General features: G+C 50.3%; 2 protein-coding genes across 3 annotated transcripts in view; one reads left to right on the top strand and one right to left on the bottom strand.

Annotated features, from left to right (window-relative positions):
• ASTN2 (astrotactin 2) overlaps window positions 1-18,115 on the top strand; it is a 440,720-nt gene that overhangs the window by 317,587 nt on the left and 105,018 nt on the right.
• TRIM32 (tripartite motif containing 32) lies at window positions 6,692-17,204 on the bottom strand. Of its 2 annotated transcripts, none has more exons than XM_075579437.1 (2): window positions 17,099-17,204; window positions 6,692-10,118 (listed from the first exon to the last, which is right to left on the bottom strand). In XM_075579437.1, the coding sequence occupies exon 2, from the start codon at window positions 10,110-10,112 to the stop codon at window positions 8,163-8,165; it is 1,950 nt and encodes a 649-aa protein (XP_075435552.1). In that variant the 5' UTR covers window positions 10,113-10,118; window positions 17,099-17,204; the 3' UTR covers window positions 6,692-8,162. The 2 variants fall into 2 exon arrangements, with proteins under 2 accessions (XP_075435552.1, XP_075435553.1); XM_075579438.1 differs by lacking the exon at window positions 17,099-17,204 and adding an exon at window positions 10,984-11,006.

Raw genomic sequence — 18,115 nt, 5'->3', positions numbered from 1 at the left:
ACTCTCACACACACAGAGCTCTCTCACGTGCGGAGCTGTGTCTCTTACACACACAGAGCTCTCTCACACACACAGAGCTCTCTCACGTGCGGAGCTGTGTCTCTTACACACACAGAGCTCTCTCACGTGCGGAGCTGTGTCTCTTACACACACAGAGCTCTCTCACATGAGGAGCTGTATCTCTCACACACAGAGCTCTCTCACATGAGGAGCTGTATCTCTCACACACAGAGCTCTCTCACATGAGGAGCTGTATCTCTCGCACACAGAGCTCTCTCACATGAGGACTGTCTCTCACACCCGCAGAGCTCTCTCATGTGCGGAGCTCTGTCTCTCACAGCCGCAGAGCTCTCTCACGTGCGGAGCTCTGTCTCTCACACACACAGAGCTCTCTCATGTGCGGAGCTTTGTCTCTCACACACACAGAACTCTCTCACATGAGGAGCTGTATCTCTCACACACAGAGCTCTCTCACGTGCGGAGCTCTGTCTCTCACAGCCGCAGAGCTCTCTCTCGTGCGGAGCTCTGTCTCTCACAGCCGCAGAGCTCTCTCACGTGCGGAGCACTGTCTCTCACACCCACACAGCTCTGTCACGTGCGGAGCACTGTCTCTCACACCCACACAGCTCTGTCACGTGCGGAGCTGTGTCTCTCACACCCACAGAGCTCTCTCACGTGCGGAGCTGTGTCTCTCACACACACAGAGCTCTCTCACGTGCGGAGCTCTGTCTCTCACACACACAGAGCTCTCTCACGTGCGGAGCTGTGTCTCTCACACACAGAGCTCTCTCACGTGCGGAGCTGTGTCTCTCACACACACAGAGCTCTCACGTGCAGAGCTGTCTCTCTCACACACACAGCTCTCACGTGCAGAGCTGTCTCTCTCACACACACAGAGCTCTCACGTGCGGAGCTGTGTCTCACACACACAGAGCTCTCACACACGCACGCAGAGCTGTGTCACACATGCAGAGCTGTGTCTTACACACGCGGAGAGCTCTCACACACATGCAGAGCTGTCTCACACTTGCGGAAAGCTCTCACACACGCGGAGAGCTCTCACACACATGCAGAGCTGTGTCGCACACGCGGAAAGCTCTCACACACGCGGAGAGCTCTCACACATGCAGAGAGCTGTGTCTCACACGCAGAGCTGTCTCACATGCAGAGCTGTCTCACATGCAGAGCTGTCTCACATGCAGAGCTGTGTCTCACACGCAGAGCTGTCTCACATGCAGAGCTGTCTCACACGCAGAGCTGTCTCACACGCAGAGCTGTCTCACATGCAGAGCTGTCTCACACGCAGAGCTCTCACATGCAGAGCTGTCTCACATGCAGAGCTGTGTCTTACAGACGGAGCTGTGTCTCACACACAATGGCAGCTATACCATGTGCAGTAAATCCATTGAAGGGAATGGGATTACTGCATGTCACACACTGTTCCCTCTAATTAATCAAACGTGGGGAGATCCAGCACCCTTATTTACATGGCTATCAACGTTTCTGTCCCCGATGACAATCTAGACAAAGGTCCCAACGGCGACCAAAACATCAATCACCGTGTCAATAAACTCCACTTATTGAAGTCCAGGTGTGCTGGATCTATTCTATTTTTATGCTATACAAATCTTCACACCCGGGACACCTTGGCATTGTGTATTATAAGAGTGCCTTACTTGCACTGACACCTCTGTCTCTCATATTGTGGGCTGCCAGCCCCCCTGGGATGACCTGCCCGACTGTGCACAGGGAGGGGGGCAGGGGGGTAATTTGGTGTCCGCTGGTAACATTCCTCTGTGCACAAGGAACTTTGGAAATTCCTCTTTCCTGAATGACCCCAATAATTACCTTAATTGGGAGGGATTATATGGACAGTGAAAGAAGCTTCTAACATAATGATAGGTGTGTTATCACTGTCTGTGTTACCCAATGTTACTGCACTCTCCTCGTTTAACAGCCAGACCTGACCTGGCATCAGCCTACTCGGAAGTGTCCTGCTAAACATCATAACATTGATCGCCCGACTGACGGGGACGTTTGCTTTTCCCCTGGAAGTGCGGCATCGCTTTTATCATTTCCACTAGATACAGACCCTGTAGTGTTTGTCCCATGTGGGAAGCAATGCAGTTTGTTGCACAAAGTGACACTTCCAATGGGTTTGTGGAGCGCTGTGACTGTTTGCTGCACACGCTTTCCAGCACTTCTGTAACCGGGAGATAGTCTGAAGTGTCTGGGAGGTGGGGCACCTCTGGACCTCTACCTCCTAACGTGGCCTTTCCCATCACATCTCAGAGCAGACTTTAAAAGGAACCGCTAGAAGTCCCCATGAGCCGGACACGTCTTTGTGCGGTCGCATGTTGCTTGGCAACGTAAGATTTGCCGTTTTCAACGTAAAATCATCGACTTGTGCATTGATCCTTCGTGGTGAAGATGTACAATTCTCCTGAAAAACCTTATCAATTCTGCAGGATTGGGGGAGGGTCATTTTGCCTATAATTGGTAGCTCTCGTATTAGGATGCAATCCCACGTAATTGGCCAGTGACATTTCTGAGGGGCCTCTGAATGGGAAAGTGTTTGTCAATCAAGCGTTTTCTTTCCGCTTATCCCCCCTGTCCTTATCAGAGAGCCAATAAAGATATGGGAGGGGGGACTCCGGCTGCACAAGCGCTCGCTGATCCCTCAGTGACATCACACAGTGACATCACACAGTGACACAGAGGAGGGCACACCCCTTCCAAGTCTCACTTTAACAAGTACATGTAAAATACATATAGGTGTCATATTTGAGTTTAAAAAAAAAAGGAATTACCCAGATGTGACCCCTTACACATGTCACTGGAATTAGGACCAGGAGTGCACAGGGTGTTTTAACTGTGCCCGTCTCTTTAGTTTATGTATCCGTCTCCCTTATTTCCAGCAGCAGAGTCCTGAGCGCACTTGAGTAGTTACAGTAACAAGATGGAGCTTTATAGAGGGGTGGGGGTTGTGGGAGAGAGACTGCTTGTTTAAATACCCTTCAGGCAATGAGAACTGATGGAGCACATCCCTCCATATCTAAATCCAAGCAAGTAAGACATTTTTTTCAATAGCTTTTTTTAGCTCGTGTCCTAAAAGCCAGTTAGGGTCTCTTATTTATGCAATAAGTGCTGACGTGACCGCATTCTGTCAGCTGGCTCTGCGCACTTTCCAGATGGGAAACGATGCAGGTTATCTGTCTAGGAGTCATTCAAGGGCAGATGTGGTGGGGCTGGTGGCAGCTGGAGAAGCCCTTTCAGGGCACGGCTACGATAGTAACCCCGAGGATGTAGTTACCATCCAAGAGTATGCACCCAAATCCTGAGATCATTCATAGAATAAGGTAGCACGGGGTATTACTGAAGTACAGTGTGTGCAGTGGAACATAACCAAGTTTTAATATACGTATTGTAAAACAACTACTGTACTAATTCCCGGATATAACAAAACAGGGCTTTCCTGACAACACATTGTTTAATGAGTGAATAGATATGGGGGGGAGGCATTGAAACATGTCGGTGCTGTTTCTGTACAAAACAGCTATATATTGCAAAGCATAAAATGTGCTGTTAATGCATTATGCGGCCGAGTGCCACCTTGTGCTGACACATTGGTCTGTTAGTGCTCCTCAAAGTCTGTTAGGCCGAGGTTTATGTCCTTCTATGGATCAGAAAGGAGAGGGTAGGGCAGGGGTGAGCAAACTTTTTATGCCGAGTCCCCCTTTTCATCCATGAAATTTCTTTCCCCCCCCCCCGTCTGATGTAATCAAAATCACATGACGTCAGTGCACGTGAGCTGGTTCAGCCAATGAGGGCGAACCAGCTTTGTGACGGCCCCGCCACGCGCCTACAATCTCCTGCAGCCAAGTTCACAAATGGCTTGGGCTGCAGGCGTGCGCGCAGGCAGAATACTAGTACTGGATCACTGTTTATTTTATTGTTTGCTGGCATATGGTAATGTTTTTTTCTGGTGCACAAAGGCAGTCCATTTGAGGGGGCATTCATCCACCTCTTTGCTACCTCCCTTCCTTCTCCCCCACCTTCTTTTCCCCTCCATTTTTTCCTTCTCCCATTTGCTTTCCCTGGTGTCATCCACTCCTACCTACCAGTTTTATGTATTATTTATTTATTCCCGTTTTAAATGTTGCCCAGGGATCAGGGATCCCCATAACCAAACTCAAGGGGGGTACTAATGAATCTCCCCTGCTGATCAATACTCCCAAGTGACCCCCCTGACCCAAAGAATAACCCTCAGCCCCACAAAACTCATCCTCCTCCCAAGCCCCTCAATTCTGCCATCTCTGCCTTACCTTCATCCCTCCGTTTAGCTGGGGGGAGGGGGGCGCTCCGTTCATCCCTTCCTGGTCCTGCTGGAGCTCCCTGCGATAGGCGATCATGAAGCGGGGGCCTGCTACCAGTGGGTGTGCAGCTCATTGGTCGGTTGGTCTCTCTGTCACCATTGTGGCTCTCACCTCCCCCCACTGTCTCTCTCACCTCCCCCCACTGTCTCTCCCACCTTCCCCCCCAGTGTCTCTCCCACCTTCCCCCCCAGTCTCTCTCACCTCCCCCCGTGTCTCTCACCTTCCCCCCCAGTGTCTCTCACCTTCCCCCCCAGTGTCTCTCGCCTTCCCCCCCCAGTGTCTCTCGCCTTCCCCCCCCCAGTGTCTCTCGCCTTCCCCCCCCAGTGTCTCACCTTCCCCCCCCCGTGTCTCTCACCTTCACCCCGTGTCTCTCTCACCTTCACCCCCAGTGTCTCTCTCACCTTCACCCCCAGTGTCTCTCTCACCTTCACCCCCAGTGTCTCACACCTTTCCCTCAGTCTCTCTCTCATCTTTCCCTCAGTCTCTCTCTCACACCTTTCCCTGTGTCTCTCTCTCTCACACATTTCCCTCAGTGTCTCTCTCACACCTTTCCCTCAGTTTCTCTCTCACACCTTTCCCTCAGTGTCTCTCACACCTTTCCCTCTGTGTCTCTCACACCTTTCCCTCAGTGTCTCTCTCACATCTTTCCCTCAGTGTCTCTCTCACACCTTTCCCTCAATGTCTCTCTCTCAAACCTTTCCCTCAGTGTCTCTCTCTCACACCTTCCCTCAGTCTCTCTCACACCTTTCCCTCAGTGTCTCTCTCTCTCACACCTTTCCCTCAGTGTCTCTCTCTCACATCTTTCCCTCAGTGTCTCTCTCACACCTTTCCCTCAGTGTCTCTCTTACCTTCCCCTCAGTCTCTCTCTCACACCTTCCCCTCAGTCTCTCTCTCACACCTTTCCCCAGTGTCTCTCTCTCACATCTTTCCCTCAGTGTCTCCTCTCACATCTTTCCCTCAGTGTCTCTCTCACACCTTTCCCTCAGTCTCTCTCTCACCTTCACCCCCAGTGTCTCTCACCTTCACCCCCAGTGTCTCTCACCTTCACCCCCAGTGTCTCTCTCACCTTCACCCCCAGTGTCTCTCTCTCACACCTTTCCCTCAGTGTCTCTCTCACACCTTTCCCTCGGTGTCTCTCTCACACCTTTCCCTCGGTGTCTCTCTCACACCTTTCCCTCGGTGTCTCTCTCACACCTTTCCCTCGGTGTCTCTCTCACACCTTTCCCTCGGTGTCTCTCTCACACCTTTCCCTCGGTGTCTCTCTCACACCTTTCCCTCGGTGTCTCTCTCACCTTCCCCCCAGTGTCTCTCTCCCCCCAATGTCTCTCTCCCCCTCCCCCCAATATGTCTCCCACCTCTCCATGTCTCTCTCTAGCCATTGTCTCTCTCCCGCCAGCCATTGTCTCACCTCCCCCCAGTGTCTCTCTCACCTCCCCCCAGTGTCTCTCACCTCCCCCCAGTGCCTCTCTCACCTCCCCTCAGTGTCTTTCTCTCTCCCTCCCCCCCCCAATATGTCTCCCACCTCTATGTCTCTCTCACCTCCCGTGTCTCTCACCTCCCCTGTGTCTCTCTCACCGCCCCTCAGTGTCTCTCACTACTCCCCAGTGTCTCTCTCTCACCTTCCCCCGTGTCTCCCCCCTCCCCCCAATGTCTCCCACCTCTCCATGTTTCTCCCAGTCCCCGCAATGTCTCCCACCTCTCCATGTCTCTCTCTCCCCCTCCCCACAATAGGTCTCCCACCTCTCCATGTCTCTCTTTGTCACACACTCACCAAGTCCAAGCCTGTGCAACATGAGCTGTGCAGCACAGCGCCACCTAACGGCTGCAGGAGAAATTGCAGCTACAAACTGCTTTTCTCTTTGCAAAATCGCCCTCCCCCCAGTTTGCGCACCTGCTCAGGAAGCCACCAGCGAGTTGGGGTACAGCCGAGCCTGGGAAGAACACGGCACTCCAGTGGTCTTGGCAGAAACTGTTTTAGTGCAAAAGTATTAACATTTTGGTCCTGAGAAGCACTGCCGTTTCTCCCCACCATTCGCTATACACCAAACATCTCACACACCTACTGGCGCCAGAAACCCCCATAATCACATCTCCACAGCCCCCCATAGCAGCACGCCTCCGGCTATACTCTGGGAACAGGATACATCAGCATTGCGTAAAAAAAAGGCCTCGGGAGCCGTTGGGTTGTATATTAGTGCTGCACATTAAGAACATTTCGTTTGCGTACAATATTCCTGCTAAACCTCGATGTCCCCTCCAGTTTTAATCAAAAGCCAGACACGCTGAGAGTCTGTGCTAAATAAAGCAGGCCGCAGTTCTCTCATATTCCTTTATTCAATACTCCTCGAAATATTTCATTCGGAATAAGGGTATTTTTGTTTGTTTTTAGAGGCAATCCAAGCCGTTTGTTTTTTTAAAATACAGGATTGAAGCAGGGGGTCTCTGGAGCCGAACCCCGTTAATTTCAGTTCCCAGGGACCCCCTGCTTCCGGAGGTACTTACCTCTGTAGTGGGTCCCGGTAACCACTCAAGGGTTCGCATAATGGCTGCTTTTCAAAGCTCCCAGGCCCTGCGAACCAATAGGAAGCTGTGACCTCATCCAGTGCGGCTTCCTACGGGCCCATGTGACCGGGGGCTTTAAAGTGCAGAGAGATACCGGCGCCTCCTTCGGAGGTAAGTATCTCTGGAAGCAGGGGGGCCCCAAAGCTGAAATGAATGGGGTTCCACTCCAGAGACCCCCTGCTTCCACCCTATGTTAAAGAAATGAAAAAACGGCTTGGATTGCTTCTTTAGGACAAGGAAAAGCAACACAAATGGGGATGTACCTTGTATCTAACAAGCTCCCCACCCCACAACATCAGATAAGTACCATCTCCTTTGCACACAGAAATACAGCGCAGCACTTATATTTTGCTTTGTAGGGAAAGGATTAAATCACTGGCATGTTCTTTACTTCACTATCCTAAAAAGGGGGAGCTCACGCCCCGCTTTCTCTCGGCGGGCGAGTGAAATGAGACGGGAGCAAGTAGCAAGAAGGAAACGAGCAAGCCGGGACGTTTTAGCACTTCCATCACTTCTTATGACATGTCTGCAAATCATGTTCCTTCTGTAATTCCCGGGCAGAGCAGATGGTGGAAGCTTCATTTCAATTGATGTGTCTATTAAAGAAACCTGCACGTTGGCGCGATTGTTTGTTAGAACCAGGGAGACATTTGTCTGGCGAATACCGAGCTTATCAAGCACGGGATATTTATTTATTTTTGATCAACGTGCCAGGTTTACACTGAAGGGGACAGGACTGGATGTTGTACTCGAATAAGGGTCGATGAGGCTGGAGCGTCAGTTAGTGCCCATCTTGAAGGGGGCGTTTGGTTGCTTTGACAAAGGTGGCACATCCACTGGTATGAGCATGTCAATGCGGTAATGTATGCATTAGGGATATTGCACTTATAAGGGGAAAAGCTAGGCCAGGGGTAGCCAACTCCAGTACTCAAGGGCCATCAACAGGTCAGGTTTTCAGGATATCCCGCTTCAACATAGGTGGCTCAGTCGTTGACTGGCCAACTCCAGTCTTCGACTGAGCCGCCTATGCTGAAGCAGGGATGTTGATGGCCCTTGAGGACGGGAGTTGGCTTCCCCTGGCCTAGAACCTACCACTCTAGATTACTATTATTCCCTTCTAAAGGTAGTGTACGAGTAAGACGAGAAGAAGCGGTGTTAGATGATCTGCTTGTACAGCTGGAGGCCCGAGAGGACTAGCAGTTGGTACATGACATACCGGGTTTCTCACGAAGGTGTGGAATACCTGCGTACATTGTAACTGTATATTTTAATACAGTGATCCCAACAATCCAGCACCAACAATTGTCCCTTAGGTGTAACGGACACCCCTACTGGACACGTCAGGCCCTCCCTGATTAAGACACTATAGCCACCTCCTTTAGGAAAATGAAGGATTTCCTTCCGGCCGCTGTCAGCGACTATCAGATCTCCTCGGGACCCTACACACATCCCCGCAATGCATCGGAAGTCCTCGTTCTCGGAGAAGAAGTGGCTGATCTGGCGCCCCAGCTGGCCGTCGGCTCCCACAGAGCCGATGGAGAATCCACCCTCCAGATGATGCTCGTACTGACGGTTTTCCAGGTTCAGTCCTAGTCCCTGGGTGAAGTATACTGTCCCTTCCTGGTCACAGGTGACAAACTTTGGGCGCACTGCGCTGCAGAGACGGCTGAACTTGACAACTCCTAAGCTGCGGTCTACGGTCAGGCACCACAGCTTCCCCCCTTCCACATCGGTTACTACAAACTGACCTGAAGGCATGGCCGCAATCCCCCAGGGCTTGCTGAGCTGGCTTCTGTGGCAAGCAATACAGTGGCCCTCCATGGTATACACCTTCACCGAGTTATCGTAATTGTCCGTCACACCTATCAGCCCATGGCAGTTCATGGTGACTGAAAGTGGAATTAAATTTGGCAGATCCGCCCCAAGGAAACTAAGCACAAAGGTGTCAATGCCAGTAGGGCTCCGTCTGATGTCTCTCAAGAAGCCCTTCCTGTTAAAGACCTGGATCCTGAAGTTGCCTCTGTCAGCCACGAGCACTTCCCCAAGTGCAGTGACGTGCAGGCTGACTGGGAGGTTGAACATACCTGGCATGGCGCCCTTGGAGCCCATCTTCCTCAAGAATTGACACTGCTGCAAGTTGGAAGCTGGCTCAGGCAGCTTGGCAAGGGGAGGCGAGGGGCATGAGGGGACACAAGTAACCTCCTCTGGCTGCGCTTCTATGTCATTACATGTAACCAGCGGAAAGGCGGACGCTTCAGGGAGAGGTTCCTGTACATTCACCAGATACGGCTTCTTGACCACTTGACCCACTTGCACGGGCCCTGCAGGTCCCACTTTGAGGAACTCTACATCCTGCAGCGTGAGTTCTGGAGACAGATCGGCTACAAGTTCAGGTTCCTCGTCCTCCAAAGACTCTTCCATGAGGGCTGTATCTGGCTGCTTTATTTTTAGCAGGAGGTAGTCGCACCTGGATACCACTTGTACCTCAGTGATGTTCAGCAGGTAGGCTTGTTCATCCAGCACCTGGCTGTTTAGTTTTTCTACTTCAGATAGAGAGGACGTGAAGAACTTGCGTGTGCGTGCAAGTTCCTCTTGCACCCGATACTCTTCCTTGCTGTATTCTTGTAGGACCGATTTGTACTTGCACTTCATATGGGAAGAGAGGCCTTCCAAGGAGGCCTTTCTCTTCTGCAAGTCCTGCATTCGTTGTTTGAGACTTGCGAGCCTCCCCTCCAGCACTCGTCTGCGCTCTTCTGCAGCCTCCCGCAGGGAAACTACGAGGTGTCCTGCCTGGGTGTGGTCTGCTTCTCTGCAGACCTCGCATAGCACCACGGCACAGCTCTGACAGAAGTGCCGTGGGAGCCTGCGGCCGCACACCTTGCACATCAGCCCGGTGACCGCCTGGCCCAGCTCTGCAGTGTCAATGATCTTCAGTACAGTCAAATTATCGGACAACTGAGTCAGATTGGCGATGCGGGTAACCCGGCTGCAGAAGGGGCAGCGCACGCCATTGATTGTGTTCGCCAAGAGCTTCTCAAGGCATAGCCTGCATATGGTGTGGCCACAGTGCAAAAGCTTGGGTCTCAGCTGCTCTTCTGTGTATGTCTCCATACATATGGGACACTCGAGCACCTCTCGCAGAGCGTCCACGTTCAGAGACTGGGCAGCAGCCATGGCTCCCTGTGGGGTAAAAGAAGAGGGTAATTTCATGGTCCAAACCAGAGAATGCCTAGTCCTCAATAAATATGTCCCAACCAACATGTTTTCACAGTTACATGCTTATATTACTGCACGTCCTGGTGTCGTGTATAATGAAGATCCGACCTCTGACACTGAAACTCAATTAACACTCATTTCGTGCATACCATTAATTTGAGCTAAATGTATTGCAGAAGGCTCATGTTGGTAGATTCACAAGATTAACCATTACTGGGCTGGGTATGACTATCAGAGCAGCGTGGATGTCTATTCCCTTCCCCGAATAGAAACTGCTTTTGTTTTCGGACTTTGGGAGACACCTTGGCAGCTTTCTTTAAAAGAAAAACGACTAGAACGTAAAACCTGGGAGGGGTGCTGAGCTGGGAGGGATGCTGAGCTGGGAGGGATGCTGAGCTGAGAGGGGTGCTGAGCTGGGAGGGGTGCTGAGCTGGGAAGGGTGCTGAGCTGGGAAGGGTGCTGAGCTTGGAGGGATAAAAGCTGGGAGGGGTGCTGAGCTGGGAGGGATGCTGAGCTGGGAGGGATGCTGAGCTGGGAGGGGTGCTGAGCTGGGAGGGATAAAAGCTGGGAGGGGTGCTGAGCTGGGAGGGGTGCTGAGCTGGGAGGGATGCTGAGCTGGGAGGGGTGCTGAGCTGGGAGGGGTGCTGAGCTGGCAGCGGCAGTTTGTAACAGATTGATCACTCCACACACACACACACACACAGAGGCAAACTGTATTAAGGAGACACGGTGGACGAGTCTGCCAGGGCCGCCAAATGTTTGCTAATCTCACACATGAACGCTTCCACCGCTAAGCAGCAACTCCGTGTGATAAGAGGGATTTACCTACATCATTTCCAAGTCAAAACCAGACAGGTCTATTGGCAGTGAAAGTAATTCTGTGAATGACAAAACGCGGCGGGGTGATTAGCCCGCGCGTGTTAATGCCACGTGAGCCCGGCAGCTGGAGAAACGCTAACTTGGAATTGTATCGGGTAGCTGTGCATCACTGAGCCAGGACCTGCTGTCTGTGCGGATTATTCTACGGAAACTGGAGTGCAGAATAAAGTGCCTCAGAACAGGGAGGCCGCGTGGGCGTGCAAAGGGGGGGAGAGGGGCCGTGTGGGCGTGCAAGGGGGGGGGGGGAAGGGGCCGCGTGGATGTGCAAAGGGGGGAGAGAGGTGCCGTGTGGGCATGCAAGGGGGGGAGAGAGGGGCCGCGTGGGCGTGCAAAGGGGGGCTGTGTGTATGTGCAAAGGGGCGCGTGGGCGTGCAAAGGGGGAGAGGGGGGGTGTGGGCGTGCAAGGGGGGGGAATGGGCCGCATGGATGTGCAAAGGGGGGAGACAGGTGCTGTGTGGGCATGCAAGGGGGGGGAGAGGGGCCGTGTGGATGTGCAAAGGGGGGAGAGAGGGGCCGTGTGGGCATGCAAGGGGTGGAAGGAGCCGCGTGGATGTGCAAAGGGGGGAGAGAGGGGCCGCGTGGGCGTGCAAAGGGGGGAGAGAGGGGCCGTGTGGGCATGCAAAGGGTGGGAGGAGCCACGTGGATGTGCAAAGGGGGTGAAGGGGCCGTGTGGATGTGCAAAGGGGGGAGAGAGGGGCCGTGTGGGCATGCAAGGGGTGGGAGGAGCCGCATGGATGTGGAAAGGGGGGAGAGAGGGGCCGCGTGGGCGTGCAAAGGGGGGAGAGAGGGGCCGCGTGGGCGTGCAAAGGGGGGAGAGAGGGGCCGTGTGGGCATGCAAGGGGTGGGAGGAGCCGCGTGGATGTGCAAAGGGGGGGAGAGGGCAGCTAGGTGGGCGTGCAAAGGGGGGCTGTGTGTGTGTGCAAAGGGGAGAGGGGCCGCGTGGGCGTGCAAAGGGGGAAAGGGGGACTGCGTGGGCGTGCAAAGGGGGAGAGGGGGTGTTCGAGACTGCGTGGGCATGCGAGGTGGATTTCTGTCACTTAATATGAATTGTTGTTCAGCTCCTGCTGCGTTGCGGATCACACACTTAAATACAGAGTCCACCTGTAAACTGTACCATCAAATTATACAGATGCAGCGAGACTGTCCCCAGCTCCTCGGAGTACCAAGCAAAAGCCCGCGGCGGCCAGGAAAGTGTCTGCCGCAGCGTTATCCTTCAAGATCGCGACTAACGCACCGAATACACTAAGCTTTGCTACATCTGTATGCTAATAAACCATATATTCTTCATTTGGGTTAGTGGATTTAGGTGGCAGACGTCTTGGATGTGTGATGCCACTTATGACCATGCGAGGCAGTAGTGCATTCATTGTGTCGCGCTCTAGCTTCGGCTTCTTGTGGCGACGTACAAACTTCTCCATTCTACCAATCAGTCTCCTGAAGTTTCAGGCGACAGCCAGAGAAGCAGAAGCCAGGACAACTAGCAAAGCGTTCAGCAGCATAACCAGCGGCACAAATCTAAGCCAACGGTTTCTGCGCCCTCAAGCTGAAAATGTGATCTCCGTATCACGCAGCGACATTTACATCACGCCAGCAGCTCGATGGTCGATTTATATTTAACATCTCTTTGTGATCGTAGCTCACTTATCTAGAATTAGGTTCTCGCGATCACCGTTGCTCAGCTGAGACGCAGAAACCGTGAGACCGCCAGCACTCCTGAGGCCTTCCAAACGGGGAAAAGGCCTATTTGTAGTGGATCATCGTTTCGGCGTCCCTTGGGAGCAAAGGTCCCAACAGGCGCCCGAAACGTGTGTATACACACACACACACACACACACACAGTGCATGGAGCATCAGGGACACGAATGGAATAATCCCCAGCTACCCCTGATCTCTGCACCGAGAATAGTGAGAGCGCCGCCCCTGACCGCAGCGCTCACAGCTCCGAGTTACAACATTCGTTTAAAAAATAACACAGGACGTGCTCCGGGGAATAGCTTTGCTCTACGCTTCAGGGAACGTATAAAGAGATTCTCCCCTAATGTCAGGTACATCACAAGTATCACACACATTACTCAAGGTCCAGTTTGTAATTATGGATTATCTTGTCCGTAAACATGCTAGCATTAGTGATGACGTGTGGGTTTTTCATACTGCTGTCGTTATTAGAGTATCAACGCTGTATCTGGTGTCAGGAGTATTGAGATTCATGTTATGGATTGGGGTATAAATGTACCTGACTGTAAGGCTTATTTATACTATTGAGATACAGGCAGTCCTCGGTTATCCGACACAATGCATTACTCACAATGGCGTTGTAAAGCGAAACGTTGTAAAGCGAAACACGTTTTCCCATAGGAACACTGTTTAAATGGAAGGTTCCGTTCCTGAAGGCATTTTTAACACTAAAATACACCAAATATTTTACGCAGGCAATAAGATATGCAGCACACACATAAATTATATAGTGTATATACTGTATTATATATATATATATATATATATAATATAACATAATAAATAATATTATATAGTATATAGTATAATAATATATATATACGCTCTTACGACGCTTTGCAACGTTGTTTATGTGAATGTGTATATATATATATATATACACACATACACAACGTTGCAAAGCGTCGTAAGAGCGTTGGATAAGCCATTTTGGCGTTGTAAAAATGAACATAGGTATGCATTGCATAGCGTTGGATAAGCCATTCGTTGTAAAGCGAAGCGTTGTAAAACGAGGACTGCCTGTATGTGGTATTGAATAAGTGAAGTTAGTTTCAGTGAAATTAATTACCCAGTAGCATTAATTATATCAGTCCCGGCAAATAATTGCACGCAAAACAGTGAGCGTCAGTACTAATTACATCAAATAGCAGCCATGCCTTCAAAGTATCAACAATATCCATATGAAATCACTGATGTTACTATTATACTCACGGTTAGTACAGAATTAGCGCTATTCCTGGGGGTATGCCTGACAGTAAGTATTTGGAACCGGCCTGTGTATTGTGAGAGACACGGTGTATATCGTTGTATTTAATATTAATGCGTTTTCCTCATTATGGCGATTATGGTAATGGACTAATGTTACTGCTGATACTGATATATATCATGTCTGCAGATGTATTTATGCAGTTTGTGGTAATAGAGAAATATTGACATGATAGTATAATCTTTTGGGATTTGGACATTGGTGTATATTAATATTATAGCATTGTTACAATGATGACATTGGGCATTGTAGTGTTTAATATAGTGTTGGGACATTATTGGTATAATTTCTTAATTTGAATATGAATGGTGCAGTACTGATATTGACGCATGCATATCAATATACTTGCTACAGTTATGTGAATTAATAACATTGGAACAGTTATGTGAATTAATAACATTGGATGGTATTGGGGCATTATTTATATGGTATTAATGGCATTGAGATGTTAATGATGGTGTATTTATATTGGTAACGGTTTGGAGGCATGACTGGTATTTAATGTAAATAGTACTGTGACATTCATTGTATCAGGGTGTAATTATTTTGTGGTACATAGTAGATGAGGTTGAAAAAAAGACAGACGTCCGTCCATCAAGGGCAACCTATGCTAAATTTATACAGATACTTTATCTTATATCTATACTTATTGATCTAGAGGAAGGCAAATGAGTCATTGGCATAATGCTAAAAGTAATAGAATTGTCATGGATACTGAGGTAGGGGTACATTTTCTAATATCAGAGTATTAGTGATACTATAAAACAGGTGTGCTTATTGGTGTGGAGCATTGGGCACCTCAGGAGATGGGGGATCAGCACAAGGCACATTTTAATACTACAGGGACATGATTCATAATGATAGATACACACACACACACACACACACACAGGAGGGTAATGGGACATTACTGCTATAGTGATGTCATGCTATTGGGAGGGTATTGATAATGTGGTATTAAATGTAGTTGACGGTACTAGGACATTATTGATAATTTTGCAGTGTCCAATCGATAATTGATGGAATCTACACTTCAGTGATAATTTTGTGTTTAGTGATAACATTGGATTATTATTAATAGTGTGGTATTAAAATATTGATGGTATTTTTTCATACGGGTGTATCAATATATTGATGATATTATTGATAAAGGAATATTGATGGTATTATTGATAAAAGACCATTGATACATTGACAGTATTATTGCTAGAGTATTGACATATTGCAGGTGTTAATAAAGTATTATTAATATATTGCTGGTATTAATACTGACATGTAGCCGGTATTATTGATAAAGGATATTTACATTTAAATTGTATTATTGATAAAAGAGTACAGTAGCCCCGCTTTTCGGCATTCCGCTCATACAGAAGTACCGAGAAGGGAGGCGCCATGTCTGCGCAGAACAGGGGGTGCCGAGGTTACACATGCGCAGAAGGGGGGATTGCAGGTCCGCGCATGCGCAGACGCTAAAAATCACCAGTTCCGCTTTTCGGTGGGGCCACAGAATGGAACCCTCCGTATTACACATGTAGTGTAATGTCACTGACACGTCATGTACGTTTTGACATGTAGCTGGTATTATTGATACTATGGGTGTAATATTAATAAAGGCGTATTGCAGGTACAAGTGCTATGTAGATGGTATTAATGATACTATGGCGGTATTATTGATAAAGGAGTATTGCAGGTACAGGTGATATGTAGATTGTATTATTAATATTACAGAGGTATTGCAGATACAGGGGGTGATGCTATAGTTACTGCAGGCACAGGGGCAGTATTAATGCTGTAGAGGTATTGCAAGTGCAGGGGGCGGTATTTGTGCTGGGAAAGTATTGCAGGTGCAGGGGGTGGAACTGATGCATGGGAAGTATTTCAGGGGCAGGGAGGGGTTGGTATTGATGCTGGGAAGGTGTTGCAGGTACACAGGGTTGTATTGATGCTGCAGAGGTATTGCAGGTGCATGGGGTGGTATTGATGCTGGGTTTGTTATTGCAGGTGCAGCGGGTAGTATTGATGCTGTGGTGGTATTGCAGGTGCAGGGGGTATTGATGCTGTGGTGGTATTGCAGGGGGTAGTATTAATGCTGTGGTGGTATTGCAGGGGCGGCATTGATGCTGGGGTGGTATTACAGGTGCAGGGAGTGGTATTGATGCTTGGGTGGGATTGCAGGTACAGGGGGTAGTATTGATGCTTGGGTGGGATTGCAGGTACAGGGGGTAGTATTGATGCTGGGGACGTTGTGCAGGTGGTAGTATTGATGCTGTTGTTGCACTGCAGGTACAGGTGGTAGTATTGATGCTGTAGTACTGCAGGTGCAGGGGGTGGGATTGATGCTGGATAGTATTGATGATGCTGTAGTGGTGCAGGGGGTGGGATTAATGCTGGGGAGTATTGATGCTGTAGTACTGCAGGTGCAGGGGCTGATGCTGGGTAGTATTGATGCTGTAGTACAGGTGCAGGGGGTGGGATTGATGCTGGGTGGGATTGATGCTGCTGTTGTGATGAAGGGGTGGGATTGATGCTGGGTGGGATTGATGCTGCTGTAGTGGTGCAGGGGGTGGGATTGATGCTGCTGTAGTGGTGCAGGGGGTGGGATTGATGCTGGGGAGTATTGATGCTGCTGTAGTGGTGCAGGGGGTGGGAGTGATGCTGGGGAGTATTGATGCTGCTGTAGTGGTGCAGGGGGTGGGAGTCATGCTGGGGAGTATTGATGCTGTAGTACTGCAGGTGCAGGGGGTGGGATTGATGCTGGGTAGTATTGATGCTGTAGACCTGCAGGTGCAGGGGGTGGGATTGATGCTGGGGAGTATTGATGCTGTAGAACTGCAGGTGCAGGGGGTGGGATTGATGCTGGGTAGGATTGATGCTGCTGTAGTGGTGCAGAGAGTGGGATTGATGCTGGGGAGTATTGATGCTGCTGTAGTGGTGCAGGGGGTGGGATTGATGCTGGGGAGTATTGATGCTGCTGTAGTACTGCAGGTGCAGGGGGTGGGATTGATGCTGGGGAGTATTGATGCTGCTGTAGTACTGCAGGTACACCTCCAGGCTCCTGTCTTACCTGCAACTGTCGGCCGCTCCCGGATCTCAGCACCGTGACGTCTGCTTAGGTGACGCTTGACGTCACTTCCGACGCGGAGCATGCTGGGTGTTGTAGTTCGTGGATCGTGAGCCCGCCCCTTTCTGTGCACGCTGTTGTGTACTCCGAGTCCCAGCTCCTCCTACACACGCTGCACTGTACAGCTATACGGAGCGTCTCTATATACTCCCAGCTCCCCCTACACACGCTGCACTGTACAGCTATACGGAGCGTCTCTATATACTCCCAGCTCCTCCTACACACGCTGCACTGTACAGCTATACGGAGCGTCTCTATATACTCCCAGCTCCCCCTACACACGCTGCACTGTACAGCTATACGGAGCGTCTCTATATACTCCCAGCTCCTCCTACACACGCTGCACTATACAGCTATACGGAGTGTCTCATATACTCCCAGCTCCCCCTACACACGCTGCACTTTACAGCTATACGGAGCGTCTCTATATACTCCCAGCTCCTCCTACACACGCTGCACTATACAGCTATACTGAGTGTCTATATACTCCCAGCTCCCCCTACACACGCTGCACTATACAGCTATACTGAGTGTCTCATATACTTCCAGCTCCCCCTACACACGCTGCACTTTACAGCTATACGGAGCGTCTCTATATACTCCCAGCTCCTCCTACACACGCTGCACTGTACAGCTATACGGAGTGTCTCTATATACTCCCAGCTCCTCCTACACACGCTGCACTGTACAGCTATACGGAGTGTCTCTATATACTCCCAGCTCCCCCTACACACGCTGCACTGTACAGCTATACGGAGTGTCTCTATATACTCCCAGCTCCCCCTACACACGCTGCACTATACAGCTATACGGAGCGTCTCTATATACTCCCAGCTCCCCCTACACACGCTGCACTATACAGCTATACGGAGTGTCTCTATATACTCCCAGCTCCTCCTACACACGCTGCACTATACAGCTATACGGAGTGTCTCTATATACTCCCAGCTCCCCCTACAC

The sequence above is a fragment of the Ascaphus truei genome, chromosome 21, assembly GCF_040206685.1.
Source record: "Ascaphus truei isolate aAscTru1 chromosome 21, aAscTru1.hap1, whole genome shotgun sequence".
Classification (NCBI taxonomy): Eukaryota; Metazoa; Chordata; class Amphibia; order Anura; family Ascaphidae; genus Ascaphus; species Ascaphus truei.
The sequence above is the reverse complement of the archived record's forward strand: the minus strand, read 5'-3'. Positions and strand labels throughout refer to the sequence as shown.